At 37.1% G+C, this 23,563-nt stretch overlaps 1 protein-coding gene across 2 annotated transcripts in view; it reads left to right on the top strand.

Annotated features, from left to right (window-relative positions):
• Window positions 1–222: 222 nt before the first annotated feature.
• Window positions 223–23,563, top strand: part of PLPPR4 (phospholipid phosphatase related 4) — a 37,189-nt gene continuing 13,848 nt past the window's right edge. Inside the window, exons 1-2 of one of the 2 annotated variants that reach the window (XM_060085654.1) lie at window positions 223–315; window positions 21,359–21,544. In XM_060085654.1, coding sequence (XP_059941637.1) covers window positions 238–315; window positions 21,359–21,544 — 264 coding nt within the window. In that variant the 5' untranslated portion in view covers window positions 223–237. The remainder of the gene's footprint in view (window positions 316–21,358; window positions 21,545–23,563) is intronic. The other variant, XM_060085644.1, reaches the window with a different exon arrangement.

Here is a 23,563-nt window from a genome sequence, read left to right on the forward strand (position 1 = left end):
GGTGGGAGCCAGAGTAGGGGAGGCAGAGGGCCTGCTGTCTCTAGGAGCCGCTGGGTTGCTGCAAAGAGGGGCGGGGAGAGGCGGGGGCTCTGCCTGCACCGCGCTGGCTCCAGCGGTGCCCGCGGGGAATGTGACATCAGCGGCGCCGGGCGCTTGCGGGTGGAGGAGGCATCTCGCCTCGGCTGCGCTGTGCACACCTCGCCCCGGGGAAAACGCAGACCCGGGCAGGCGGCAGGGATGTCGGCGAAGGAGAGGCCAAAGGGCAAAGTGATCAAGGACAGCGTGACCCTCCTGCCCTGCTTTTATTTCGTGGAGGTGAGTTGGTTCAGCGCCTTGGCATAATGCAGATCCTCCGGGTGGCTCCGGAGCCAGTTCGGGTCCCGGACGGTGTTGGAGGCGCGGAACCCGTGCCTGGGTGCGCGCTGCTGCCCCTAAATGCCCCACGCTCCCCCTTCCCCCAGGTTTCTCGGGAGCTTCCCCGAGTGTGCCTGTGAGTGCCCGCCAGCCAGGGGTGATTAACACTAGCGATGCCACTGCTAGGTGGCCTGCAGCCGGGAGATACCTGTGTGAGTGAGTGTGGGGCTAGTTCCCTGGCCCTCCTGGACCGCCTGGGTGCACAGCGTCGTCAGTGGCCCAGAGGGGCCATGATACCGATATTTCGGGATTTGTGTCCTCACCCTGCGACTACGTACCTAGAACTCTGTGAGCTTTCTATAAGAATTCAAATACACACAGCCATGCCCGGGGTGTATGGGGGCTGGGGGTGTTTACATAGGATTAGGAATATTGATTGCTTTATTACACAAAAAACAAAACCAAAATCCCTATCCCTATTAAAATTACTATGGTGCTCACATCAGCTTCTAAAATTGGGTCCACATCTCTAGGCATCAATTGGTTGGCCCTTTTCCATGGTTAACAAAAATTATCTGCATATACACAAATATATGTATATGTATGCATATGTATATGTATGTATATGTAATATTTTTAAAATAAGTGACATCATCTGATTTTACATGATTTGTACGTGTGCATTTTTCTGTGCTGAGCAGTATTACAGATAAGCAGTTAACATGCAGATGTATTCATAAATGAACCACTAACTTACCAAAATGCAGCATTTAAGAAGGAAAAAATTATGGGAGGGTTATAAAGATTGACAGGTACAGTGATTCCAAGCACTGTGGTCCGTTGCATTAGGAAGACATTTTTAAGCAAGAGGTTTATTAAATCATAGGTAGAGAAGAGATGTATTGGATAGGTTTAGTGAAATCATATGGTTTTAAGCATAAAACTATTCTGTACAATTAGAGCCTGGATTGCATAGAGAATTATAAGACTGATGGTAATTTATAAATATCCTTCTTTGGCTGTCTTTTCAGCCAAATATGGAGGTTTAGCACTTCCAGGTACAGATAGTAGATTCTGTATTTGATGATTGTGAGGCTTATCTGTGTTGAGGGATAGTCACTGTCTTGAAACTTGGGAGAATAGACATTGTCAGATTGTTTTTATAGATAGCAGTATACGTGTAAGTTTCTCTTAGGTCTTGCAAATTTTAAAAATGGTTTCAGTGTTAAGAAAGATGTACGTGATTTGCATAAGTCTCAGAGAAATGATGGGTGACTCCTTCATCCATGACCCATAGAAAAGAAGGAAAAAAATTGACCTGTTTATTTAAAGTAATTAATTGATTCATTTATTTTTGCCCTTCCTCTTTTCACAAGGGATTTTGAAGCCATGGTTTAGATAATTTTGTTGAAAGTTAATGAAGAGTTTTATCGAGAAAAAAAATGTGGGCACAGAAGATTCCATGTTGAAAGGGGTAAAGGAATAGCGAGATAGGATCCCTGCCTTGAAGTTAAATCCTGTCAGGCCACTTGTCGCATTGCTAATCCACTGTGGTTTTGTCCAAAAGCACTTTCATTCACGTCTGGATCTATTACATCTGTCTAGGAGACATCAGTTAATTGCTGGCTTCTGCCTCCAGGACGGAGGACCTGAGGTCAGCTAGAAGCTGACCACATTTGGATTGCAGCTGTATGGCTTTGAGGAAAATACTTTCATGAAAGAGGACGCAAACCAGAGAATTAAGGATTTGCCTTAAAAGAATCTATGTGTGCACTTTTGAGGTACCTTTAACAGGAGTACATTATCTTTTAATCTAAAATTTTAAAAGTAAAAATGCCTCATAATGCATTTGAAATGTGTCTGTAGGAACAAACATCTCACAAATGTTAATTCTTTTCCATGAGTGGAAATAGCCCAAAATCATTACCTTCACTTTGACCCATTCAGATACCCTCTACAAATTCCTTAGCAGGGCAAGTTATAGAACAATTACTTGGGGACAGTTCATGGAGTTTCAACACGCATTTATGACATTATGTCTTGAGGGTAACAGATTTCAAAGGGAGAGCCACGAAATTGGATTGCAAATGATCTCTCTGAAATTTAAATGCATGATGAACCTCTAAAGAGCCTCCAGAAAATGGGGGAAGACATTAGTACACCAATTATTTAAGGGATTGACAGAATGCACTACTGAACTCCTTTGGAATGACTCATTTTGAGGCCAGTGAGAATGAGCTTTGTAGCTGCTTTGGAGGATGAATAAATATAGCATGAATTAACATGTCAGTAAAGTGCTCTAGAGTAATGGCACTTTGCTTCCAACATAGTTTCCCCAGACCTTTGTAATTAAAATGGAAAAGTGAAACATGAGTGAATCTTTCATCACATATCAGCACAAAGAACATATTTCAATAATTTAAGGAACAAAAAGAGGCAAAAAGGACCAGAATTTGAGGAGAAAATAGGACCTAAGAATTAAGTTAGGTTCCTACCATATACCATACGAAAATAAATTCTGGACAGACCAATGATTTAGATTTTTAAGAAACAGTTAAAAAACTAAATAATAGGGCTTCCCTGGTGGCGCAGTGGTTGAGAGTCCGCCTGCCGATGCAGGGGACACGGGTTCGTGCCCTGGTCCAGGAAGATCCCACATGCCGCGGAGCGGCTGGGCCCGTGAGCCATGGCCGCTGGACCTGCGCGTCCAGAGCCTGTGCTCCGCAATGGGAGAGGCCACAACAGTGAGAGGCCCGCGTACCGCAAAAAAAAAAAAAAAAAAAAAAAAAAAACCAACTAAATAATAATAATAACACAGAAGTATATTTTTAGATTTTACAGTGAGAAAGGCCTTTCTTAACATATTACCAAAGTCAGAAATAATACAGGAAAAGCCTAACACATCTTTCTACCATCCCAAATAAAGTTTCTCTGTAACAGAAGATGCTCTAAAGAAAGTTTAGAAAAGAAAACAGTCTGTGGATCTCAAGTCAGTGACACCATGGAGAGTTTAAACTTTGCCTTTCTTCAAGTAGTTCAGGCTGTTTCAAATTGCTATTCATGATAGACATGAAATATGAAGAAACTAACTGGGAAACTGAGGAGCAACTTTCATTCCAACCAGAGGAGGCTAAAATCAAGTTAGACTGAAGTAAGGCAGAAAAACCTGGGCCTTACAGACAGATTGACCCGGTTCATATATCCCCTATGCCACATACTACTTGGATAATTCTGGCCAAGTTACTTCTCTCATCCTCAGTTTCTACATATGTAATAGAAATTATATGAAGTAATATAAATATATATATTCATATATAATAGAAATTATAATAACCATATATCTCAGACTATATTATGAGGTTAAAGCACGAAAGATACCATATATCATACCTGAGCTAGAGTAGGCACTCAGGATGTATCAGTTTCTTTTGCATGGTGTCAGGGTATAGAGATTGTATCCTATATATAGGCCAAGGTGTTCAGTCACTAAAATCAAGTAATCATGTCCCAGCTGACCACCAAACTCGATGTTAAACAAACATTAAGTTAATGGATAGAACTAATTTTTTCTTACATCTTTGGTTTATGCTGCCAATTGTTTATGCTGATAAAGGGGTTTATGGTTGATAGTAATTAAAAATATCAATATTACATAGTGATTTGAACACACTGTGATTTCCAAGATGGTACCTCACTTTATGAACAAGTTTGACAATTCAGTTTTGCATTGTTCGATGTGGGAAAAGAAAAGTCAAATTATGAAAGGAACTCTCAAACAAGCATATCCAAAGCTTTATCAGGTTGAACAGAAAACAAGTTAAAAGGAACATTCCACTGAAGAAAAGGTTTCTCTTGCCTTTAAAGTTCCAAAGCACTCTCCAAGTGATGGCTGTATCATTTACAGTGCAATTGCACCCGGCAGCACACCTAGAAATAGCAAAAGGTCTTTCAGCTTACTAACCCAATATTATACGTGAGAAGGCTGGTTGTCTGTGTGCCTAATGAATTTCCTTTACGCCAAGCGTTACAATGGTCCCACCTGTGCTCAAACTCACGATTTCATTCTCATTAGTCATCCTGTTTCAAGATATGGGTTCACATTAACTCAGTATGTAATACAAACAAATGATAAATTACCCTTTAAACCAAAAAGATACAAGTTCTTAATAAATAAATAGGAAAAAGATTCTTCTCATTTAAACATTCTGCTTTATGGCATACATTTTTATTACTAATCTAATGTTTACTTTATGGAGGTAAAAGAGCAGTGTTTGACCTATATGCAAAGTATTTTTATAAAGCTATAGATGCAGATAGTTTGAAATTTCTTGTTTTTCATACACATACACGCACACGCACACGCACACACACACAGGCGTGCACAAACCCAGAGGGAGTAGGAATAGCCTCTCTCCACTGAGTGTAAAATAACCGTACCTGAAGTATTACAGATTCAAAATATTTTAAACACGACAGACTTGAAATTATACAGAGAGTTTTCACTAATTTGAATATTGTACTTAACAATGGATATGTTTCAGGATTTTGTTCATGCAGGTTAATTACTACAGTTTAGGGTCAGTAAACTAGACATTGTGTTCAGGAGTAAAAGCCATCATTTCTCTGTTACCATCCTGCCTGAAGAAGTTCAAAAAGCCTTTGTTTGAGCAAAGATAACCTGGTTAGTTCAGTCTGAACGTCATGCCTAGACATTATTGTGTCTTGACACACCTTAATATGTTTTTTACTTTTTTCCCACTGGAAAGTGTCCACTGTATCTTAATTGTAGCAAACAATAATTCACAAGATTTCTGTTTTAGCTCAAGATCTATGTGAAAATTATATAACTCATATGATCTTGCTGGGAAATATAGCTAGCTGATTTCCTTTTACATAAACTTTAGCATCAGTAGGAAGCACAAAATGACAACATTTCTGCATTGCACATACCAAAATAGTAGCTGTAGGTTTTTTCCCTTTTCTAGATGACATAGATAGTCCACTCAAAGAAGTAGTCCAAACCCACCAACAGAGATGAGCTGACAAATCTTTCCTCCTCTTTTAGGGTCACGATGTGCAAAGTCCTTTGGTGAAAAACAAAAATGAAGTTCAGATGATAATAGAGCCCTAAGTTTCACAGAGACTAAATGAGGACATTTCCACAAATACCGAGACCAAGTATTGAACATAGAACCCCCCGTTAGGGAATTCTATACTATTCCTAGGCTCCCCCACTACCTTACTGTGTCTTCATGGACAAATCACTCATAGTAATCTTTGCCCTACTTTCCTCTAGTAGGAAAAAATGGGTGCCTTCTACCAATCTCAAAGGGATATTAATAATAATGATAACAGTAAAAACAAGGAATAGTCAATTTCAAGCCTCCTTTATATGACAGACCCTGTATACATTATCTTTAATCCTGAGAACTGGATTATTTGTATTAAGGTAATATCGAGAAGGCATTATTATCCTTATATTTTTATTTATTTTTTTTTATTTTTTTCCTTGTGGTACGTGGGCCTCTCACTGCTGTGGCCTCTCCCATTGTGGAGCACAGGCTCCGGACGCGCAGGCTCAGCGGCCATGGCTCACGGGCCCAGCTGCTCCGCGGCATGTGGGATCTTCTCGGACCGGGGCACGAACCCGTGTCCCCTGCATCGGCAGGCGGACTCTCAACCACTGCGCCACCAGGGAAGCCCTACCCTTATTTTTTTTTAAATCAGCAAATTGTAACTCAAAGAGCTAAATATCTTTCTGGGGACACAGCAATTAAGTGAAGGAGCCACGATTTGGGTGCTTGTCCATCTCCATCTCCTCCTGCATTACCATTACCCCCACTCCACCTCACACATGACTCTAATGATAATGCTAAACTTAATGAGGGAGTGGGATGGGGAGACCTGTCTCTGCTGTGACTTGGCTAGCTTTGTGGTATCTGAAGGCATGTATGTGGAAGATGCCTGTTGAGGTTCTTTCTGTCTGAGTTGTGGAATATTTTCTCTTCATTCAGCTACTGAACTTGGCTTTGTTAATGCTATCTCTCACCTAGAGTAACTGAATTAATTCTAATATGGTGTGTAGATGGCACAATGACTGTCTACCTAAAAAGCTGCTTCTGGGCTTCCCTGGTGGCGCAGTGGTTGAGAGTCCGCCTGCCGATGCAGGGGACACAGGTTCGTGCCCCGGTCCGGGAAGATCCCACATGCCGTGGAGCAGCCGGGCCCATGAGCCATGGCTGCTGAGCCTGGGCGTCCGGAGCCTGTGCTCCGCAACGGAAGAGGCCACAACAGTGAGAGGCCCGTGTACCACAAAAAAATTAAAAAATAAAAATAAATAAAAATAAAAAGCTGCTTCCTTTGGGAAAACACAAATGGTACCCATGAGGCTTCCACAGAGGAAGACTGAACACGGAGCTCTGGGTAGAGTGAGAGTGAAGAGTTGGAACTGAAAGAAAATTTAGAAAAGTAGACTGTGTATGTCTATGAGAATGATAGAGCATGGAGGAAAGAATTCCTAAGAGAACAGAAACAGAGAGAGGCCAGGCCAAGGAGGATTAGGAGAAAAAGCATGAGAAAAATAGAAGATAGGAGTGAAGGGCATGCGAGGGTAATGGGCAGCTGTGAGCAAGCCATGGAGATTCCTTTAGGCATTTGAGTTGTCTTAAGTTAGCTTGTTAAATAAAAAGCATTTAGGGCACAGTTGTTACTGTTTACTTTAGGAATGTGTTACAAATATTATCACAAGGATTTTCTCCCAGTATGTGTATACCTCACAGGCTATTTCTCATGCAAGCGCTCAACAACAACAACAAAAAGTGAGGAAATGTCTTATTACAGAATTGTCTAATAAAATCATGTACTCCCAGGACATTTGGTTTGATTCTCCTATCACAACATTGGTTTGATTCTCCTATCACAAATGAGAAAACTGTGGCTTGAAAAGGTTAACTGAGTTACCTAAAAACACACTATGGTTAATATCAGACAAGAGTAGAGCCTGTCTCCCAACTTCTAGTGCTCGTTTCTAATTATACTATTTGTAGAATTCCTTACATTAGAGGGTTTCCCCCTGGATTATAACACAATACAGGTCATTCTAATCCTACACGTGAACAAATTGTGCCGGCTCTTTGAAAGTTCCATCTAAGTACTTTTATGTATTTCATAATACCACATTGCATTAAGCATGTTAAAGCAATTACAAATGGATCTTCTGCTTTTCTAAATTTTTAGGCTCTTTGAAAAGCATGGTTATGGCTAAAAATCATAAAATTGGAAGTGATATTTTTCTTTCTCACTGCCCGACTGTCTACCTATAATTTCATAATTACTTCTCTGGACATGAGGTCTCTGACAGACAGTAAAGGAAAGTGGAAACGTTGGAAGGAGTGTAGGTACAATTTACAACATCAGTAACAAAATAACTGAATTTTCTTTTACAGTTTAATGTAATTTCTTCATATACATTGATCCATTTGATCCTGAGGAGTAGATATTAACTCTGTTTTACAAATTAAGTAACTGAGACTCATGAAGGTCCAAGAACTTGCCTAAAACCCAAGCAGTGCTCTTCTCCCCTGTGGGCCACAAGGAGAAAAATGTTTGTATTTAAACTGTGAAATGTCTAATTATGAATCTCTCAGCTTTCTTTGGTTTCTTCTAGAATTAATTAGCTGAGACATGTACTTCCAGATTACTATGGAATAGAGTCATTTCCTCAGAGTGAAGTGGATTTTGGAATGTGAAAGCCTAGGACAGAAATGCTAATTTTGACACAATTAGTGTTGAGTTGTTTTCCCTTTCAGTAATTAGGCACTGAATCAATTGCCTCTTAGGTCCATCACTGTTTGGTTGTTTTTAATCAAAAAACATTTACGTTAATCAACATAAAGGAGGATAATTGCTTTCTTATTTGCTATCATAAGATGGCTTCCATACATTCTTCTAAAACCGACATTAGACCACTGAGGTATAAATTAAAGAGAAGGGGAAATACAGGTATTTAAAATCAATGTGTGTTCAGGAAAAGGAAAACAAGGTATCAGTACATTTAGTGGACTGTGGTTGGGGAGTGAGAATCATGGAAATATGTGTGGATATATTGTCTACAACTTAATGTCCTCACCAAAGCCTGTGCTGTAGGATTGCCTTAGTGGTAACATTGCCATTTAATAAAGTTCTAATCATGCTTCAGAAACTGAGCCTTCATGGATAGTCTAAAAGAGAAGAATCTTATATTAAATACACTCCAAAAAGGGGTGCCAAAGTAAAATACCAGGGTGTATTCTGATTGTACTTCCATGAAAATTCATTTAGTCATTGAATAAATATTTATTTATTTCTTATTATGTACCTTTTGGTTAAATTAATGGAAATAATATGGAATCATTACTGGCATACTTCCTAATCTATAGTAGGATTTCAATAAAGTTTGTCTGAATGGATGGAGTAAAACGCGACTGATAGTTATAAATTTTTCCTTAACTTTTCTTAAATAGTGGAGACATTTTTATCTATATAATAAGTGGTGATGAAGGTTAAATCAATCTCCGAGGTCTGTGAGGCTCATTTCTTAATAATGCTCATTTTATGATCTAGAGCATACCTATAGATTAGTTGAGATTTGAGGCATCATTCAAAGGATTTTGAGATGCCTTTTCAAAGAGAGGCATCATTTAAACAAAGGACTTCTAGTTTTAATTTTCATAGAAAATTATCTTAGTTATATAACGTATACATGCCAGCAAAGACCTTTTTTTTTTTGTGGCTATGTGGAACAAATGATAACATTTTTTTTAGTAAAAAATGTGCTTCTTTGTCAGATATAGTTGTATCCCATATTATATTGTATTTGTTTTATATATTTGTTCATGACTTTTTGATGCATCTCACAATGAAACATAGTACAATTATACTTAATTTAATCACAGCTTTAAGATGTTGGAAAATAAAAGTTCTTAATGTCCCACATTAAGAGCCCCTCTTCAATATGTCTTATATTCGTCAATCCCTTTCACAGATACATTCAAGTAAATAAGGTCTTAAGCAGCCTTGGAAAAGCATTAATCTTGAAGGTGGGCTCATAATTGCATTTAAGTATGATCTAACTATGTAGGAGACAAGCTTGGAAAAAGAGAGTGATTCATGATACATTGTTAAATTCTCATCTCTGAAAGTAGATTAGAAATCCTTCTCTGGATAATTTATGGATCAAATGAAATATATCAGGCACATAGTACACACTCAATAAATGTTTGTTAGATAAATTAATTATTACATAAGAGAAAATATAAACCTTTATAGTGCTTAAATAAAATGGTTTAAGGATAAACTTGATACCTGAATTTAGTAAACAACTCAAAAAAAGTAATTTAAAAATATTGATGTCTTTAATTGACTAATTTATGTGCATATAAGATTATCACATTAGATCTAAAAATCATAAATTTGTTTATCTTATTCCATATCTCAAATACAGAATTTTTGGTTAATTTCATTTCTCTGACATTATTACAATGACAATATTTTTTTTTCTTAACTCCTATTTTGTTTGGTATTAAGAAATATATGTTGGACCCCAGAGGTACTATGTATTCTTTTATAAGACTGTTCAGGTCAAAATATATTTGCTTTTTCTATATAAATAAAGTAATCCCACTAATAGTGAAAATAGTGAAAGTTGTCAGGTGACATTCACAGTATATAAAGAAAATGTACATTATACTATTTTCTGCTATTTCTCAATGTCTTGGGGAAGGTAAGGTCAGTGTTAAAAATTTTTAGCAAGAGGTAGTAGGTATAATGACTACAAATGTGAACTCAGCTGCTAGATTTCTTGAGTTTATAATCTAGCTAATAAACTGTATGATCTTTCACAAACCATGTAATTTTTCCATGTTTCAGTTGCTTCTTCTGTACGATGGGGATAATAAGAGTACCTTTATCGAAGGGGTATTGTGGAGATTGGATGAGTTCAGAAATGTAAAAGTATGAACTTTAAATGGTACCTGGCAAATATTAGTAGCATTAAATTGTGATTCATACCCATGTTCTTAAAAGACAGGTATATGTTCTAAGGGTAAAGAAATTACAGCTGTAAGGAAAGATTTCAAAGCAATTACTTTGTGTGTGTGTGTGTGTGTGTGTGTGTGATACGCAGGCCTCTCACTGTTGTGGCCTCTCCTGTTGCGGAGCACAGGCTCCGGACACGCAGGCTCAGTGGCCGTGGCTCACGGGCCCAGCCGCTCCACAGCATGTGGGATCCTCCCGGACCGGGGCACGAACCCACGTCCCCTGCATCAGCAAAATGCTTTCCAAGGCAATACAATACTTGTGTCTAATTATGCAAATCAGGACCTGAGGTTAAAGCTGGTGACGGCAGAGCTTACTACTCCAAGCTTAATGATAGATCAATATTCAGGTAATAAAACAGCCACATGCCATTATTTTAAACTTTACTGTTAGATCATTGAGTGATTGTAATTAGTCTTTTTAGAGCTGTAACGATGTAATTTATATTTGGGCATAAAGACATAGAACACATTTTTCCCATTAAACCTAACATATATGTTAGATCTGTTCTCTCTTCCCTATTAATTACTATTGCTATTTGGAGGACTCAATTTGAGCTTTTTGTGTTCTTTAATGTTAAAAAAATTATTAGAATTCTAGAAATTCACAGTAGGAGCATTTTCTATGGTGGAAGTAAGCAAGGATCTTTTAACTTGGGGATTTTTCTTTCATCATGTTAACCACACTATGAGAACTGTGTAAACAGTTCTGTTCAAATCATCATCCATACATGCATTAATCTGGTACATTGAGGGTACCCAGTATGTCAGGTCCTGCCTAATATAAGGCCCTGGGGATAGAGAAGTGAAAGAGACAATTTCCCTGTTCCCAGGGGTCTTTTCATTGAATATGAGAGAAAGGTGAAGGAGCAACTGTCATTCCATATGACAGTTGCTATGACAGAGGCATTCATCGGGCCACCTCTGTGCAGTTAGAGAAAGTGATCCAGAGGAAACACGACAGGAAAGCATCTGGAGCTTGAAATGTGCCCAATTCTTGATATTTTATATTAGAAGTCATTCACTAGGGAAAACAGAAGTGAAGATGAAAGCAGACCACATCCAAGATATAATTAAAGTTTCTTGAGATATTACCAAAAAAATTAAAGTGACATTGGAGAAAACTGCACAGGAAAGAACATTCAAGACCTTGGAATACCATAAAATTAAGAACATGGTTTGAGAGTGCCTGCCACCCCTTCGCTCTTGGTGCCATCAAACCCCTTGTACACATGGCTATCTCTCACTTCTGTCCTTTAAATTGGCATTTCCATTGAAGCCTGGGGCTACTTTTTCCTGAAAAGCACCAGACTAGTGCCAGATGGCAATGGTGAAATGTACCAAAGTCGCAGCAGGGTGTAGTGGGACTCATGCTTCCAGGAATTTAACAGATCATGTTCCAATTGCTATAAGCCAGGCATGCTGTTTACCTTATATGGAGCAGGGTCTTCATGTTAAAATGTATCTTAAAATTCCCAGAGAGGTTGTGAGTATTAAATTAGATAATTTATGGGGAAATGTCTAAATAAAAAGTCAATAAATGTTCTTTTCTTTTTATGTAAGAGGAGGTGTTCAATAAATTCTTTCAGTAACAAAGTGAAACGACCTCTAGAAAGGATAGATATTAGATTTGCACAAAAGAAGCAATTTTCACATTTGAGTGATAGGAAGTCCTCAGAGAAACTGTTTAATAAGAGTATTTAAGAGTTAAGAGCAAGGGAGACTTTTTTCAAACCATGCGCACCCTCTGCAAGCCCTCTTCCCATTTGGGAATTGCAACCATTGTGGCAATGTCGAGAGGGAAACCATTTTGAGACCCGTGAGCAAAGCAGTTTAGAACATGTTTCCTGGACTTAGGCACCTGGGTAGGAATCTGGGTGCTCTCACTCACCAGCTTTCTGACCACTGGCCAATTTATGTGACCTATCTCTGTCTCAGTTTTCTCATGTGTAAATTATGGATAGCAATAGACAATTTATAAGGTGTAGATTGAATGCAGCAATCTATTATATAACTTAGCACTGTCTCTGGCACCTAAGTCCTCAACACTTTCTATGTATTATTAAGAAATTGTCCATGTTTTCTGTTTATTTAATAGTAATGTCCTGATTTCTTTCAATTAAATTCAGCAAATATTTTCTGGACACCCCAAATTTTCAAAGCACTGTGTGAATTACAAAGGCCTCACTTTGCAGTATCAGATCTTAAGGGAAGGGCTGGTAATATACAGATAACTACAATTCAAGGCAGACTAACAGGTCTTACAATAAAGATATATATGGAGTCCATGAGGCAGAATCTTCAGTTCTGAGTGGAGAGCATGGGGAAGGTTTCAGGGAGAAAAAATTATGTGATCTTACCTTTTATGAGGACAGTTTTTATGGGAAACAAATGTGAAAATTTAATGTAGAGCAGAGACTAGAACATGTCTGTTTGGAACATCAATGTAATGGGAACATAGGTGTTCATGGGTTGAAAGAGTGGAGAGTAGGTAAAGAGCAAAATTAAACAAGAAAGGCAGATGGAGGCTATAATACAAAAGATCATGCAGAATACAAAAGGTCATTCTAGGAAATTTGTACTTTATTTTGTAATTAGTGGGGCACTATTAAAGGCATGATTAGATGTGAATTCTAGAAAAACTAGCCTGGAAGCATTGTGGAAGATGAAACAAATTGTAGAGAGAACAGTGGTAAAAAATCTAATACATTATATATGGTAGTGAGACTGTCAAAGAAATGTGAGGAATGTTTTTTACATCATGACAGCACATGGAGAATTCTAGAACTAAATGGCAATGTAAAAAGCCCCTCATTTCACTGATGACAAGTAAGACCCAGGAAGGTTAAGTGAATTGCTCCAAATCCCAGAAGCTAGTGGAATAAATGAGGGGAGAAACTGGGTTTTGCTGGTTTTGAGACCAGCATTGATTTTCCTCAATTACACTGCCCTGTTTTACTTGGTATCTATGCATGTCATATAAGCCACATCCATTCTATTTGTGAAAACTAGATTTTTAGACCTTGAATAATGTAATAGACTCATTCTGACCTACTCTTAATGACCCTACAAGTGTTAGTGTGCTTTTTATAATCTATATAGTTAACCTAAATATGCTACAATTATGCTGAAGTAGTTTTATAAACCACAAAGCCCTATATTATTAATTATTATTATTGTCCATGTTTAAAGGAAACATTGATCTGTATTAGCTACAAGGCACAAATGCTAAGGAATGTCATTAAAGATTGTACTGTAGGAAATGGAAAATTCTATCATCACTGTGTGTGTTGACCTATGACAACATGCTTATCAGCCACCAGCTTTAATAAAATTACTTTGATCTGCTAATATTTCTTCCTGTTTTAATTTCATTTGTATATAATGTATTTATGTTTTAAAGTTCACATTTTATATGACTTGGGTATACTTATCAGAATTGATTCCAAGCCTCCCATTTAAAATTTGTTATTAATATAAAAAACATTCTTTTTCTCTTAGGTTATCTCTTGCATATGAGTAGTATGAAGATACACAATTATATTCTTTGGTTCTTGTGACATTAGTCATATCAAAACCAAGTTAATTTAACTTTGAAGTTTCCTGTGCAAGTGTTGTTCTTCAAAAGTAAAGATGATATTATTTAAATCATCATACATCAATGATGTTATTTAAGTCATCATGTATCAATGCCTCTCAACCTGCAGCCTTGGACTCTCTTTAGCCCAAGATTGGTATCTTACTCTCTTTTTGACATTTTGGTAACTAAGAGGCATCTCAGTTTTCCTATTTCCAAAACAAAACCTTAGATTCCTCCTACTCAAGCTTCTCCCAGCCTTCCCCATCCCAGTAAATGACACCCCCAGCCCAAATGCTCAAGCCCCAAATCCTTGAAATCAACCTTTACTGGTTTTTCTTCAATATCCAACTCATCAAGAAGTCTGGTCTTTTTCTCTCCAAAGTTATATCCAGAATCTGGAAATTTCTCTACATCCTAGTAAAACCTGCCATCATCTCTTGCCTGGATTACTGCAATTACCAAGTATCCACTAGCAGGTAAACTCCAGAGTGCAGGGAGCTTTCTTTTGTTTACCATTATATTCCTCACCCTTAGGGCAGTGCCTAGCACATACCAGGCACTAGATAAGTATTTGTTGGGTTTTGAAGAGGCTTCTAATTTTTACCCTGCTTCTATCTTTGACCCATCACAATCATTCTCAACCCAACTGCCAGAGTGATCTTTGTAAAATATATTTCAAGTCTTACTGCACCTCTGCTTCAACTCTCCAAAGTTACTTCCAAACATACTTTGAATGAATAAAACACTAATTCTGCCATAGCCTTCAATTCTCTGCAAAGTCTGGTCCCAAATCCATCTCTCTGACTTCATCTTATATCACTGCTCCCTTTTTTTTTTTTATGACATGTCACTTTAAATTTTTTATTTATTAATTTATTTTTGGCTGTGTTGGGTCTTCGTTTCTGTGCGTGGGCTTTCTCTAGCTGCAGCAAGCAGGGACCACTCTTCATCACGGTGTGCGGGCCTGTCACTGTCAGGGCCTCTCTTGTTGCGGAGCACAAGCTCCAGACACGCAGGCTCAGTAGTTGTGGCTCACGGGCCCAGTTGCTCCGCGGCATGTGGGATCTTCCTCGACCAGGGCTCGAACCCGTGTCCCCTGCATTGGCAGTTACATTCTCAACCACTGCGCCACCAGGGAAGCCCAATCACTGCTCCCTTTTGACTATGCCTCTTACCTGGTTTTTATATGGCTAGTTCATTCTTGCGCACTCAAGTCTTTGTTTAAATGATTCCTGTTAAGTAGGCCTTCCTTGATCTAAAATAGCAATCCATGCACTCAGTTACCACAGCCCCCTGTTTTATCATCTTTATAATATATGTTCTTTCTAGTATTACAATTTTTAATTTTTTATCTGCCTTCTTCAGCAAGAATGAAATCTTCCTCAGATTAAGGACTTGGAGTTTTATCATAGCTGTATTCCCAGGATGTAGAACAACTCCTAGAACTAGTAGGTTTCAATAGATATTTGTTGATTGAATAAGTAAATGAGCCATAGATATCATATATAGTAATTGACCCTCTGTGACTATGATCCCACCAGTTTATGAGTATCTCAGAGCACTCTGAATTTACCATGGTTATGAAAAAGGAAAAGAATGAAATTGGCATGTCTATAGGCTAAGAGCAAGTGAACTACCTGAATGAGAAGTAAAAGTTTGTTATTATCAATATGCTAAAAGCAAGTAAGCTATATGACTTAGATAAAATGTCATGATAGAGTCCATAAAATGTTTCACTAACATTGATATATACCTTATATGTCTTTTTCAAACTGGCATCAGAAAAATCAATATTATCTAGCAAATGTCATCTTTTGAAACACATTTCATTTGCCCTGTTCTCTAAAACGGTTATACTTTTCTCTTTAAAAATTGCTCTATTATTTTTACTCACAAGTTCCTTAGCAGAAGACAATTATAAGAGTAAATCTTTTCTTTTTGAAACCTGTTTTCCTAATCTTCAGATAATTTCCCTTCTCTGTATTGCTGCATAAAAGTAGCATCGTTCACACTTTTTTCTTGGCTACAACATAACTAGAGAATAAAATTCCTAATGCCTGATTATATAGACCTTTTAAAATCTCTTTTTAAATCTCATTTTAAATGCAATCAAAAGATGATTTTATTACATATATATCAATTCTATATCTATGCCAAAGCTAGCACACACCGTCTGTTAAATTTCTTACATTCAAAAGAAGGTTGTTGGGCTTCCCTGGTGGCACAGTGGTGGAGAGTCCGCCTGCCGATGCAGGGGACGTGGGTTCGTGCCCCGGTCCGGGAGGATCCCGCGTGCCGCGGAGTGGCTGGGCCCGTGGGCCATGGCCGCTGGGCCTGCGCGTCCGGAGCCTGTGCTCCACAACGGGAGAGGCCACGGCAGTGAGAGGCCCGCATACCGCAAAAAAAAAAAAGAAGAAGGTTGTTGTGGAGTACCTCAAAAGGTAAAAGATACCTTTGAAAGACAAGGATGTTCGAAGCAAACATTGTCATTTAATCCATCACACTGACCAGTAGTAAAATACAGTATAGGAAAACAATGTCTAAAATTACTTTTTCCTCAAATATTATAAACATTTTGTTCAAATCCCTCTTTCTTAAACACCAAAATTGATGTAAAAGACAAAGAATAAAAGATACTTTTTTAATAAAAGTCAGAGAAACAAATGTCAAAAGGGAAGAAAAATATGATTCTTATTTTGAAGACAGAAGAAGGTCTTGAAACATGTTTCAATAGAACTATAAAAAATATTAATATATGGATAGAAAAATACATGGATAAAAAACTGGAAAAATTGGCAGTTTCAAGAAGTCTGATGTCTGAAAGGACTAAAATACATAATATTAATGAAGAACATATTTTTTTCATATGTTAATTTATTATATGTATGCATATATATTTGAAAGACACTATGATATATATTACTAGTTTAAATATTAAAACAAGTAAGCTTAGGTCTCTATCTTAAGGAGATTTTCGTTTGTGAAGCAGGACAAAAGCTATAACTAATCTATACCAGATAACTATAATAAAGAACAGTGTATAGAAATTTTGTAAAAAGAAGTACTGGGGAATTAAGAAAGAGGAAATTACTCTCAGAATGGATCACCAAGTAAGGCAAGTGAACAAGGTGACATTTGATGAGTATATTATTGTTAATAGTTATAACAGCACCAATAAAACTAACATTTACAAACTAGTCTTCACTCCAGGTATTGTTGAATATGACTTGTAATACTTCATTTAATCCTTTAAACTGCCTGTGATGATGGGTACTAACAATGTACCTGTTTCATAGATAAGAAAACAGGTTTAAGAAAACCATTTCCAAGGTCACAGTGGTAGTGAACAGAAGAGCTTATTTTCAAAGAACCTCCTAGGTGACTTGAAAACCATATGGCCCCACTGGATTCACTACAGTATGTAGAATTCTGAGTGTCTCTCCCCACTTACACACACACACACACACACACACACACACACACACACACACACACAGAATAGCACATTAATTCCATGGCTATGTAATAACTTCACTGGCACATTTGAGCAGATTCTGAAGTAATTGACAAAATTCAATGGTGAAGAATGTCCTTAATAGGGAAGATTTACTTAATTTTTAGATTTACCAAATTGATAAAGTTTTGTTCACCTTTCTATAGAAGACATCAAACTCACTTTACTAGGGCATGAACATTTAAAAATGAGGTTATCATTTGTTATCTGGGTGATGTCTTATGTAGAAGACCTAAAATATGAACTAATGGCATCAAGGAAAGAAGGTAGATCATCAAATCTGGTTAAATATTTAACATTCAAATTAAAGGAGAGAAATTTAATCTAAACTTATTGAAACCATATTTTCAAGATAAAGTTTATGCTAAGTGATACATATTTTTAACTACAGATTTGCAGATAGAAACTCTTCATCAAACAGAACTGTAGGCTACACTGTACCCCCATTCTTTGATGCTAATTGTATTTCATTACCCTAAAACTCTACTCCCATTTTTGGAAGGGTAGAGGTTACAATTCATGGCTTCAAAATCCAACTTCTGCCACTTGCTAGAGGAGACTGGGCTTATCTACCTGCAAAGTGTGGTTAATAGTAGCACTTATGTTGTAATAGAAAGTTTTTAGTTAAATGAGTTAATATCAATGAATAAAATTAATTGAAATTTCTAAAACAGAAAATTGTCTGGCACATTAAGTGCTATTTCAAGTATTTGTTAAATTAAAACTAAAATATATTTAAGTGGATTTAAATGGAAAATATGAATTGTTCACATGAACCATGAAGTATTGACTTATTGGTCAAGACTGGAAGCTACCATTCCTTACAGGAGAGGGAAGTGGTGAGGAGGAATGACCAGATATTCAGAGTGGTCAAATGATAATGGATTCTAATAAGAAAAATGTGTTTTGACATGCTTTTTGCTCTCTTTATTGGAAAGCATCCATCTGAAAAACAGAAAGTGCCAGATTAATCTTCATACATTATTAATTTTTCCAATAGACCTAATTCTCACCTCAAAAAAAAACCTCTTGGGAATAGAAGACATAATGCTGCCTTGTAAATTTGTTTATTTTTTAAACCAAATGAACAGAAATCATGGATGGTCAATAATATTTTTATCAAAATTTGCTCTGTTTTGTTAAATAAATATTGTATCCTCCACAAGCAACAAAGTCTTAAACTAGATAATTTTTTCAGTGTTACAGAAATCTGCATCTTCAGATTCTGGAAGGACTTGCATCAACAATATATTTGCAGTATTTTTTCTCTAGCCAAGAGCAGGTGTCTCACTAAGCTTACGATCCTTGATGACCAAGGCCATGTCTTGTTTGCCATATTATAGTAAGGGCCCACATAGTACCTGGCACACTGTAGGTTGAAGGAATGAATAACTGAATCCATAAAACAAAGTCTAAAAAGTAAATTGTGCCTAGTTTAGGTTTAGCAGACAAACTAGAGGATGTCCAGTGAAATTAGAATTTCAGATTAACAACAAATAATTTTTAGCATAAGTATCTCCCAAATATTGCATGGGGCACACCAACACTAAAAATGATTTATTACTTACCTGAAATTCTAATCTTATTGAGTGACCTGTATTTTCATTTGCTAAATCTGGTAAATCTTGTCTAGCTATGGTAATGAATTAATATTTACTTGTTTATTCAGTTAGTCATTTATCAACAAGTATTATTGCTTCATTAAATTGTTAAATGATGTATTGCATGCCTGCCATGTTCCAGGAACAATGCTATGCCTTGGGGACCCAACAATATATAACACTGGCAGACTCTTACTTCATGGAGCATGTATTTCAGTGAGAGACGGGGGGAGAAGAAAAATAAATAAGTGAAGTATTCAATTGACAAGACAATTTCAGTTATGAAGAAATCAAGCAAGATGATAAGGGTTTAGAGGGAAAGATGGATCAATGACTACCTTGGACAGTACAGGAAGTCATCATTAAAAGATGAGGAGAGGCCAGTCAGACACAGAGCTGGGGGACAGCACAAAAGGAAGAAGAAACAGCAAATGCAAAAACCCCTAGGTAGAAATGAATTTGACTGTTACAGAAAAAGAGTGAAGACCATAGGACTATATCAAACTAAAAAGCTTCTGCACAGCAAAGGAAACCATCAAAAAATGAAAAGGTAGCCTACCAAAAGGGACAAAATACTATAAATCATATACCTTATAAGGGGTTAATGTCCAAAGTATTTATAAGGAACTCATACAACTTAATAGCAAAACAAATAACCAAAACCCAAAAAAACAAAAACAAACTAACAAAACAAGCAATTTGATTATAAAATGGGCAGATGCTCTTAATAGACAATTTTCCAAAGAACACATATGGATGGCCAATAGGTATATGAAAAGATGCTCAACATCACTAATCATGAAGAAATGTAAATTAAAACCACAATGAGATACCACCTCACACCTGTTAGGAGGGCTATCATCAAAAAGACAAGAAATAACAAGTGTTGACAAGGATGTGGTGAAAAGAGAACCATTGTGCACTGTTTGGTAATGTCAACTGCTGCAACCATTATGGAAAACAGTATGAAGGTTCCTAAAAATATTAGAAATAGGACTACCATATGATCCAGCAATTCCCCTTCTGGGTATTTATCTGAAGAAAACTAAAACACCAACTGGGAAAGATGTATGCCCCCACTATGTTCTCTATAGTATTGTTTACAGTAGCCAAGACATGGATGCAACCTAAATGTCCATCAATGGATGAATAGGTAAGGAAAATATGGTACATATATACAATGGAATATTATCCAGCCCTCAAAAAGAAGGAAATATTGCCATTTAGGACAACATGGATGGACTTTTAGAGCATTATGCTAAGTGAAATAAGGCAGCCAGAGAAAGACAAATACTGGATGTTCTCATTTATATGTGGAATCTAAAACAACAACAGCAGTAAAAAACCGAATTCATAGCTACAGAGAACAGACTGGTGGTTGCCAGAGGTGGGGAATGGGCAGTGGGGAAAATGGGTAAAGGGGGTCAAAAGTTACAGACGTTCAGTTATAAAACAAATCAGTCCTGGGGATGTAATGTACAGTATGGGGACTATAGGTAATAATATTGTATTTATATTTGAAGGTTGCTAAGAGAGTGATCTTAAAAGTATTCATCATAAGAAAAAAAAATTGTAACTATGTGTAGTGATGGATGTTGACTAAACTAATTGTGGCGATCATTTTGCAATATATATAAATATTGAATCATTATGTTGTACACCTGAAACTAATATAATGTTTTAGGTTGATATATGTCAATTATTTCTCAATTAAAACAAAAGTGAAGTCCCATTGGATTGTAGTGAGTAGGGACCTGGGGAATAGTATAAATATGGTATAAAAAGATGTAAGAAACTGAAGCAAGAGCCAGATCATGCAGAAACTTGCATTCCATGGTGTGACATTTGGATTTTATTCAAGTAGAATGGGAACCACTGGAGTAGTTAAAATGGGGAGTGTTATGACCTAAAACATTTTCAGAATATTTGGAATGCTGGGTAGAAAATGGATAGTTGGGGTGGGGAGGGTAAGCATGAAAATGAAACAGCATTTAAGAGGTGATCCAAGAGCAAAGGGGAGGCATGACATGGGTTCAGAGCAGGCTGGTGACAGAGGTGGATGAATTGGAGCTTTATTTTGAAGGCAGAAGCAATAGTAAGTATGAACAATTTTAATTCTGAGATCAGAGAGGAGCGGTGAAAGGCAGAAATACATGTTTCTTATTTCAAGATGTACTGATTCTATGTATGACCTGTGTATAAGAATAAATTGATCTCCTATGTCCTTCATTCTCAGTTGCCTATATTGGCATCATCGGTGGTTAGTCTGTATTTCCTGGAACTCACGGATGTCTTCAAACCTGTGCACTCTGGATTCAGCTGCTATGACCGGAGTCTTAGCATGCCATACATTGAACCCACACAGGAGGCAATTCCATTCCTCATGCTGCTTAGCTTGGCTTTCGCCGGACCTGCAATTACGGTAAGAATTGCCCCCAAATTGTGTTTGTCAGCCCCAGAAGAGGAAGAATGACCACATTTATGTAATAATTGGGTTAAAAGTAAACCAAAAAAATTCTGATATGTTTCCTCATTAACGTATTTTTCATGTGTTCATGTCATATCTGAAGTCTGGGAAACTGAGGAAGAAACAATTCTATAGCAAACAAACTTTCTTCTCAAAAGTGCATGTTGCTCTCACTTTTTACCAGGTTAGCACTTTTTATTGATTCTGAGCACTGGGCATCCACAACTGTACAGTGAAGAGGGCACAACTCACATTCCTGCCCCCTGCCCCACACACAAAATAAAATACTTTAGATTCAGAACAAGCACTTGTATTTTAAAATATATGACATAAAGAAATGCCTTAACCTACTGAAATTGAATTAGAAACATAATTGTTTTTAGTTTGCTAACATACACATTGTGAATAACACACTTTTCAATAAATTCATTAATAAATAACACTGGCCTAGCTTTTACACCATCTCTTATACCCCCAGAATCTACCTAAAGGACAAGAAACATGTTTCAGCATTAACATTTATTTCTAACAGTAGGAAATCTTACTTTACTTTTATCATGCTCATGAATGACAGAGGAAGTGGTTCTTAAATAAAGAGCTGTATATGAATGGAGTTTTTATAAGATTCCCTAATGAATTGGTCTATTCTGGTTCAGTACAGCAGCAGTTTTAGAAAAGTCTCTGCACAGACCTATACTTTTATATAGCTATGGAGAAGCCACCACAATGAGAAGCTGGCACACCACAGAGAAGAGTAGCCCCCACTCTCAGCAACTAGAGAAAGCTAGTGAGGAGCAATGAAGATCTAACACAGCCAAAAATAAATAAATAAATTTATTTATTTATTTAAAAAATTCCCCTATATTAAATAATCATAACATGCTATCTACATTATAAATAAATTATATAAAATATTCTCAGAAGATAAAACTGGAACTTAATTTTCCCTAGAACTTTATCATACTTAAAAGATCTTAAAATACTTCATAAATAAATGAGTTATTTGAGCTTCAATAACTCTGGGGTGATTGGAACATTAATGATGTACTTGGAAGTAGCTGAGACTCAAACTAATAAAAACATATTTAAAGTGCATTATCTCAGAATAACAGCATTTGCTGGTCATTCCTCTAAATGACTTATAAGAAATCTACATCATCCAGTCATTTGACAAGAGCAGAAAGAATATATGCTTTAAATCTAGTAGACCAGAAAGCATTTCTCCTAGTTGGAATGTAATACAGAAATTTATTGTAATTGATATAGTATTTGAAATAAAATACATAAGATACTGTACAAATGCTCATGATTCTGCTGAAAAGGCTATGTTGATATTTAAGCATTTAAATAATTTGCTTTTTATATACCCAGAAGTCTTTCTTCCCTAGGGTGTTTTACTAAGTGGCTAGGAAAGCAAGTCTAACTGTGGCTCTCCCTGCCAGCATCGCTGATCTCACATTGATCCCTTTGCTGACACTGTTACATGTCCTGGAGACAATGACCTTGGCCTCATCATCGTGTTCCTTCTTCTCTGACTCCCTCATTTCCAGTAATAAATTCTCAGTATGCAATTAAGGATGCTTTCTGGGGGATTCTGGGTCAATGCTTTCTTTCTTGAGGCTTGAGAAGTGAAAGAAACAAATGCCAACTCCTTCCACAAAGACTGCCTGAAGTCCTGGGTCTCTACAGGGCCTCCATAGCTGCTGCAATGCCTCTCAATGGCACAGGAAGCAAACTAGGGAAATATTTACAGCACAGCATCCCTAATTTTCCCCATATCATTCAGGATATTCCAGGATGCAGTCATTCTTTTCTTCCACACTGGCTTCATGGATTTTGAGTAAACAACTTGATGGTAAAACAAATCCTGACTTTATGGGCATCGGATACTGTCTTCCACACCTTTCTCTCTAAACATATATGATATCTTTTCTAAATTTCTTTCTAATTTCATTTTCCTCTGTTTTTAAGGCC

This window comes from Mesoplodon densirostris, chromosome 2 (genome assembly GCF_025265405.1).
Source record: "Mesoplodon densirostris isolate mMesDen1 chromosome 2, mMesDen1 primary haplotype, whole genome shotgun sequence".
Taxonomy (NCBI): domain Eukaryota; kingdom Metazoa; phylum Chordata; class Mammalia; order Artiodactyla; family Ziphiidae; genus Mesoplodon; species Mesoplodon densirostris.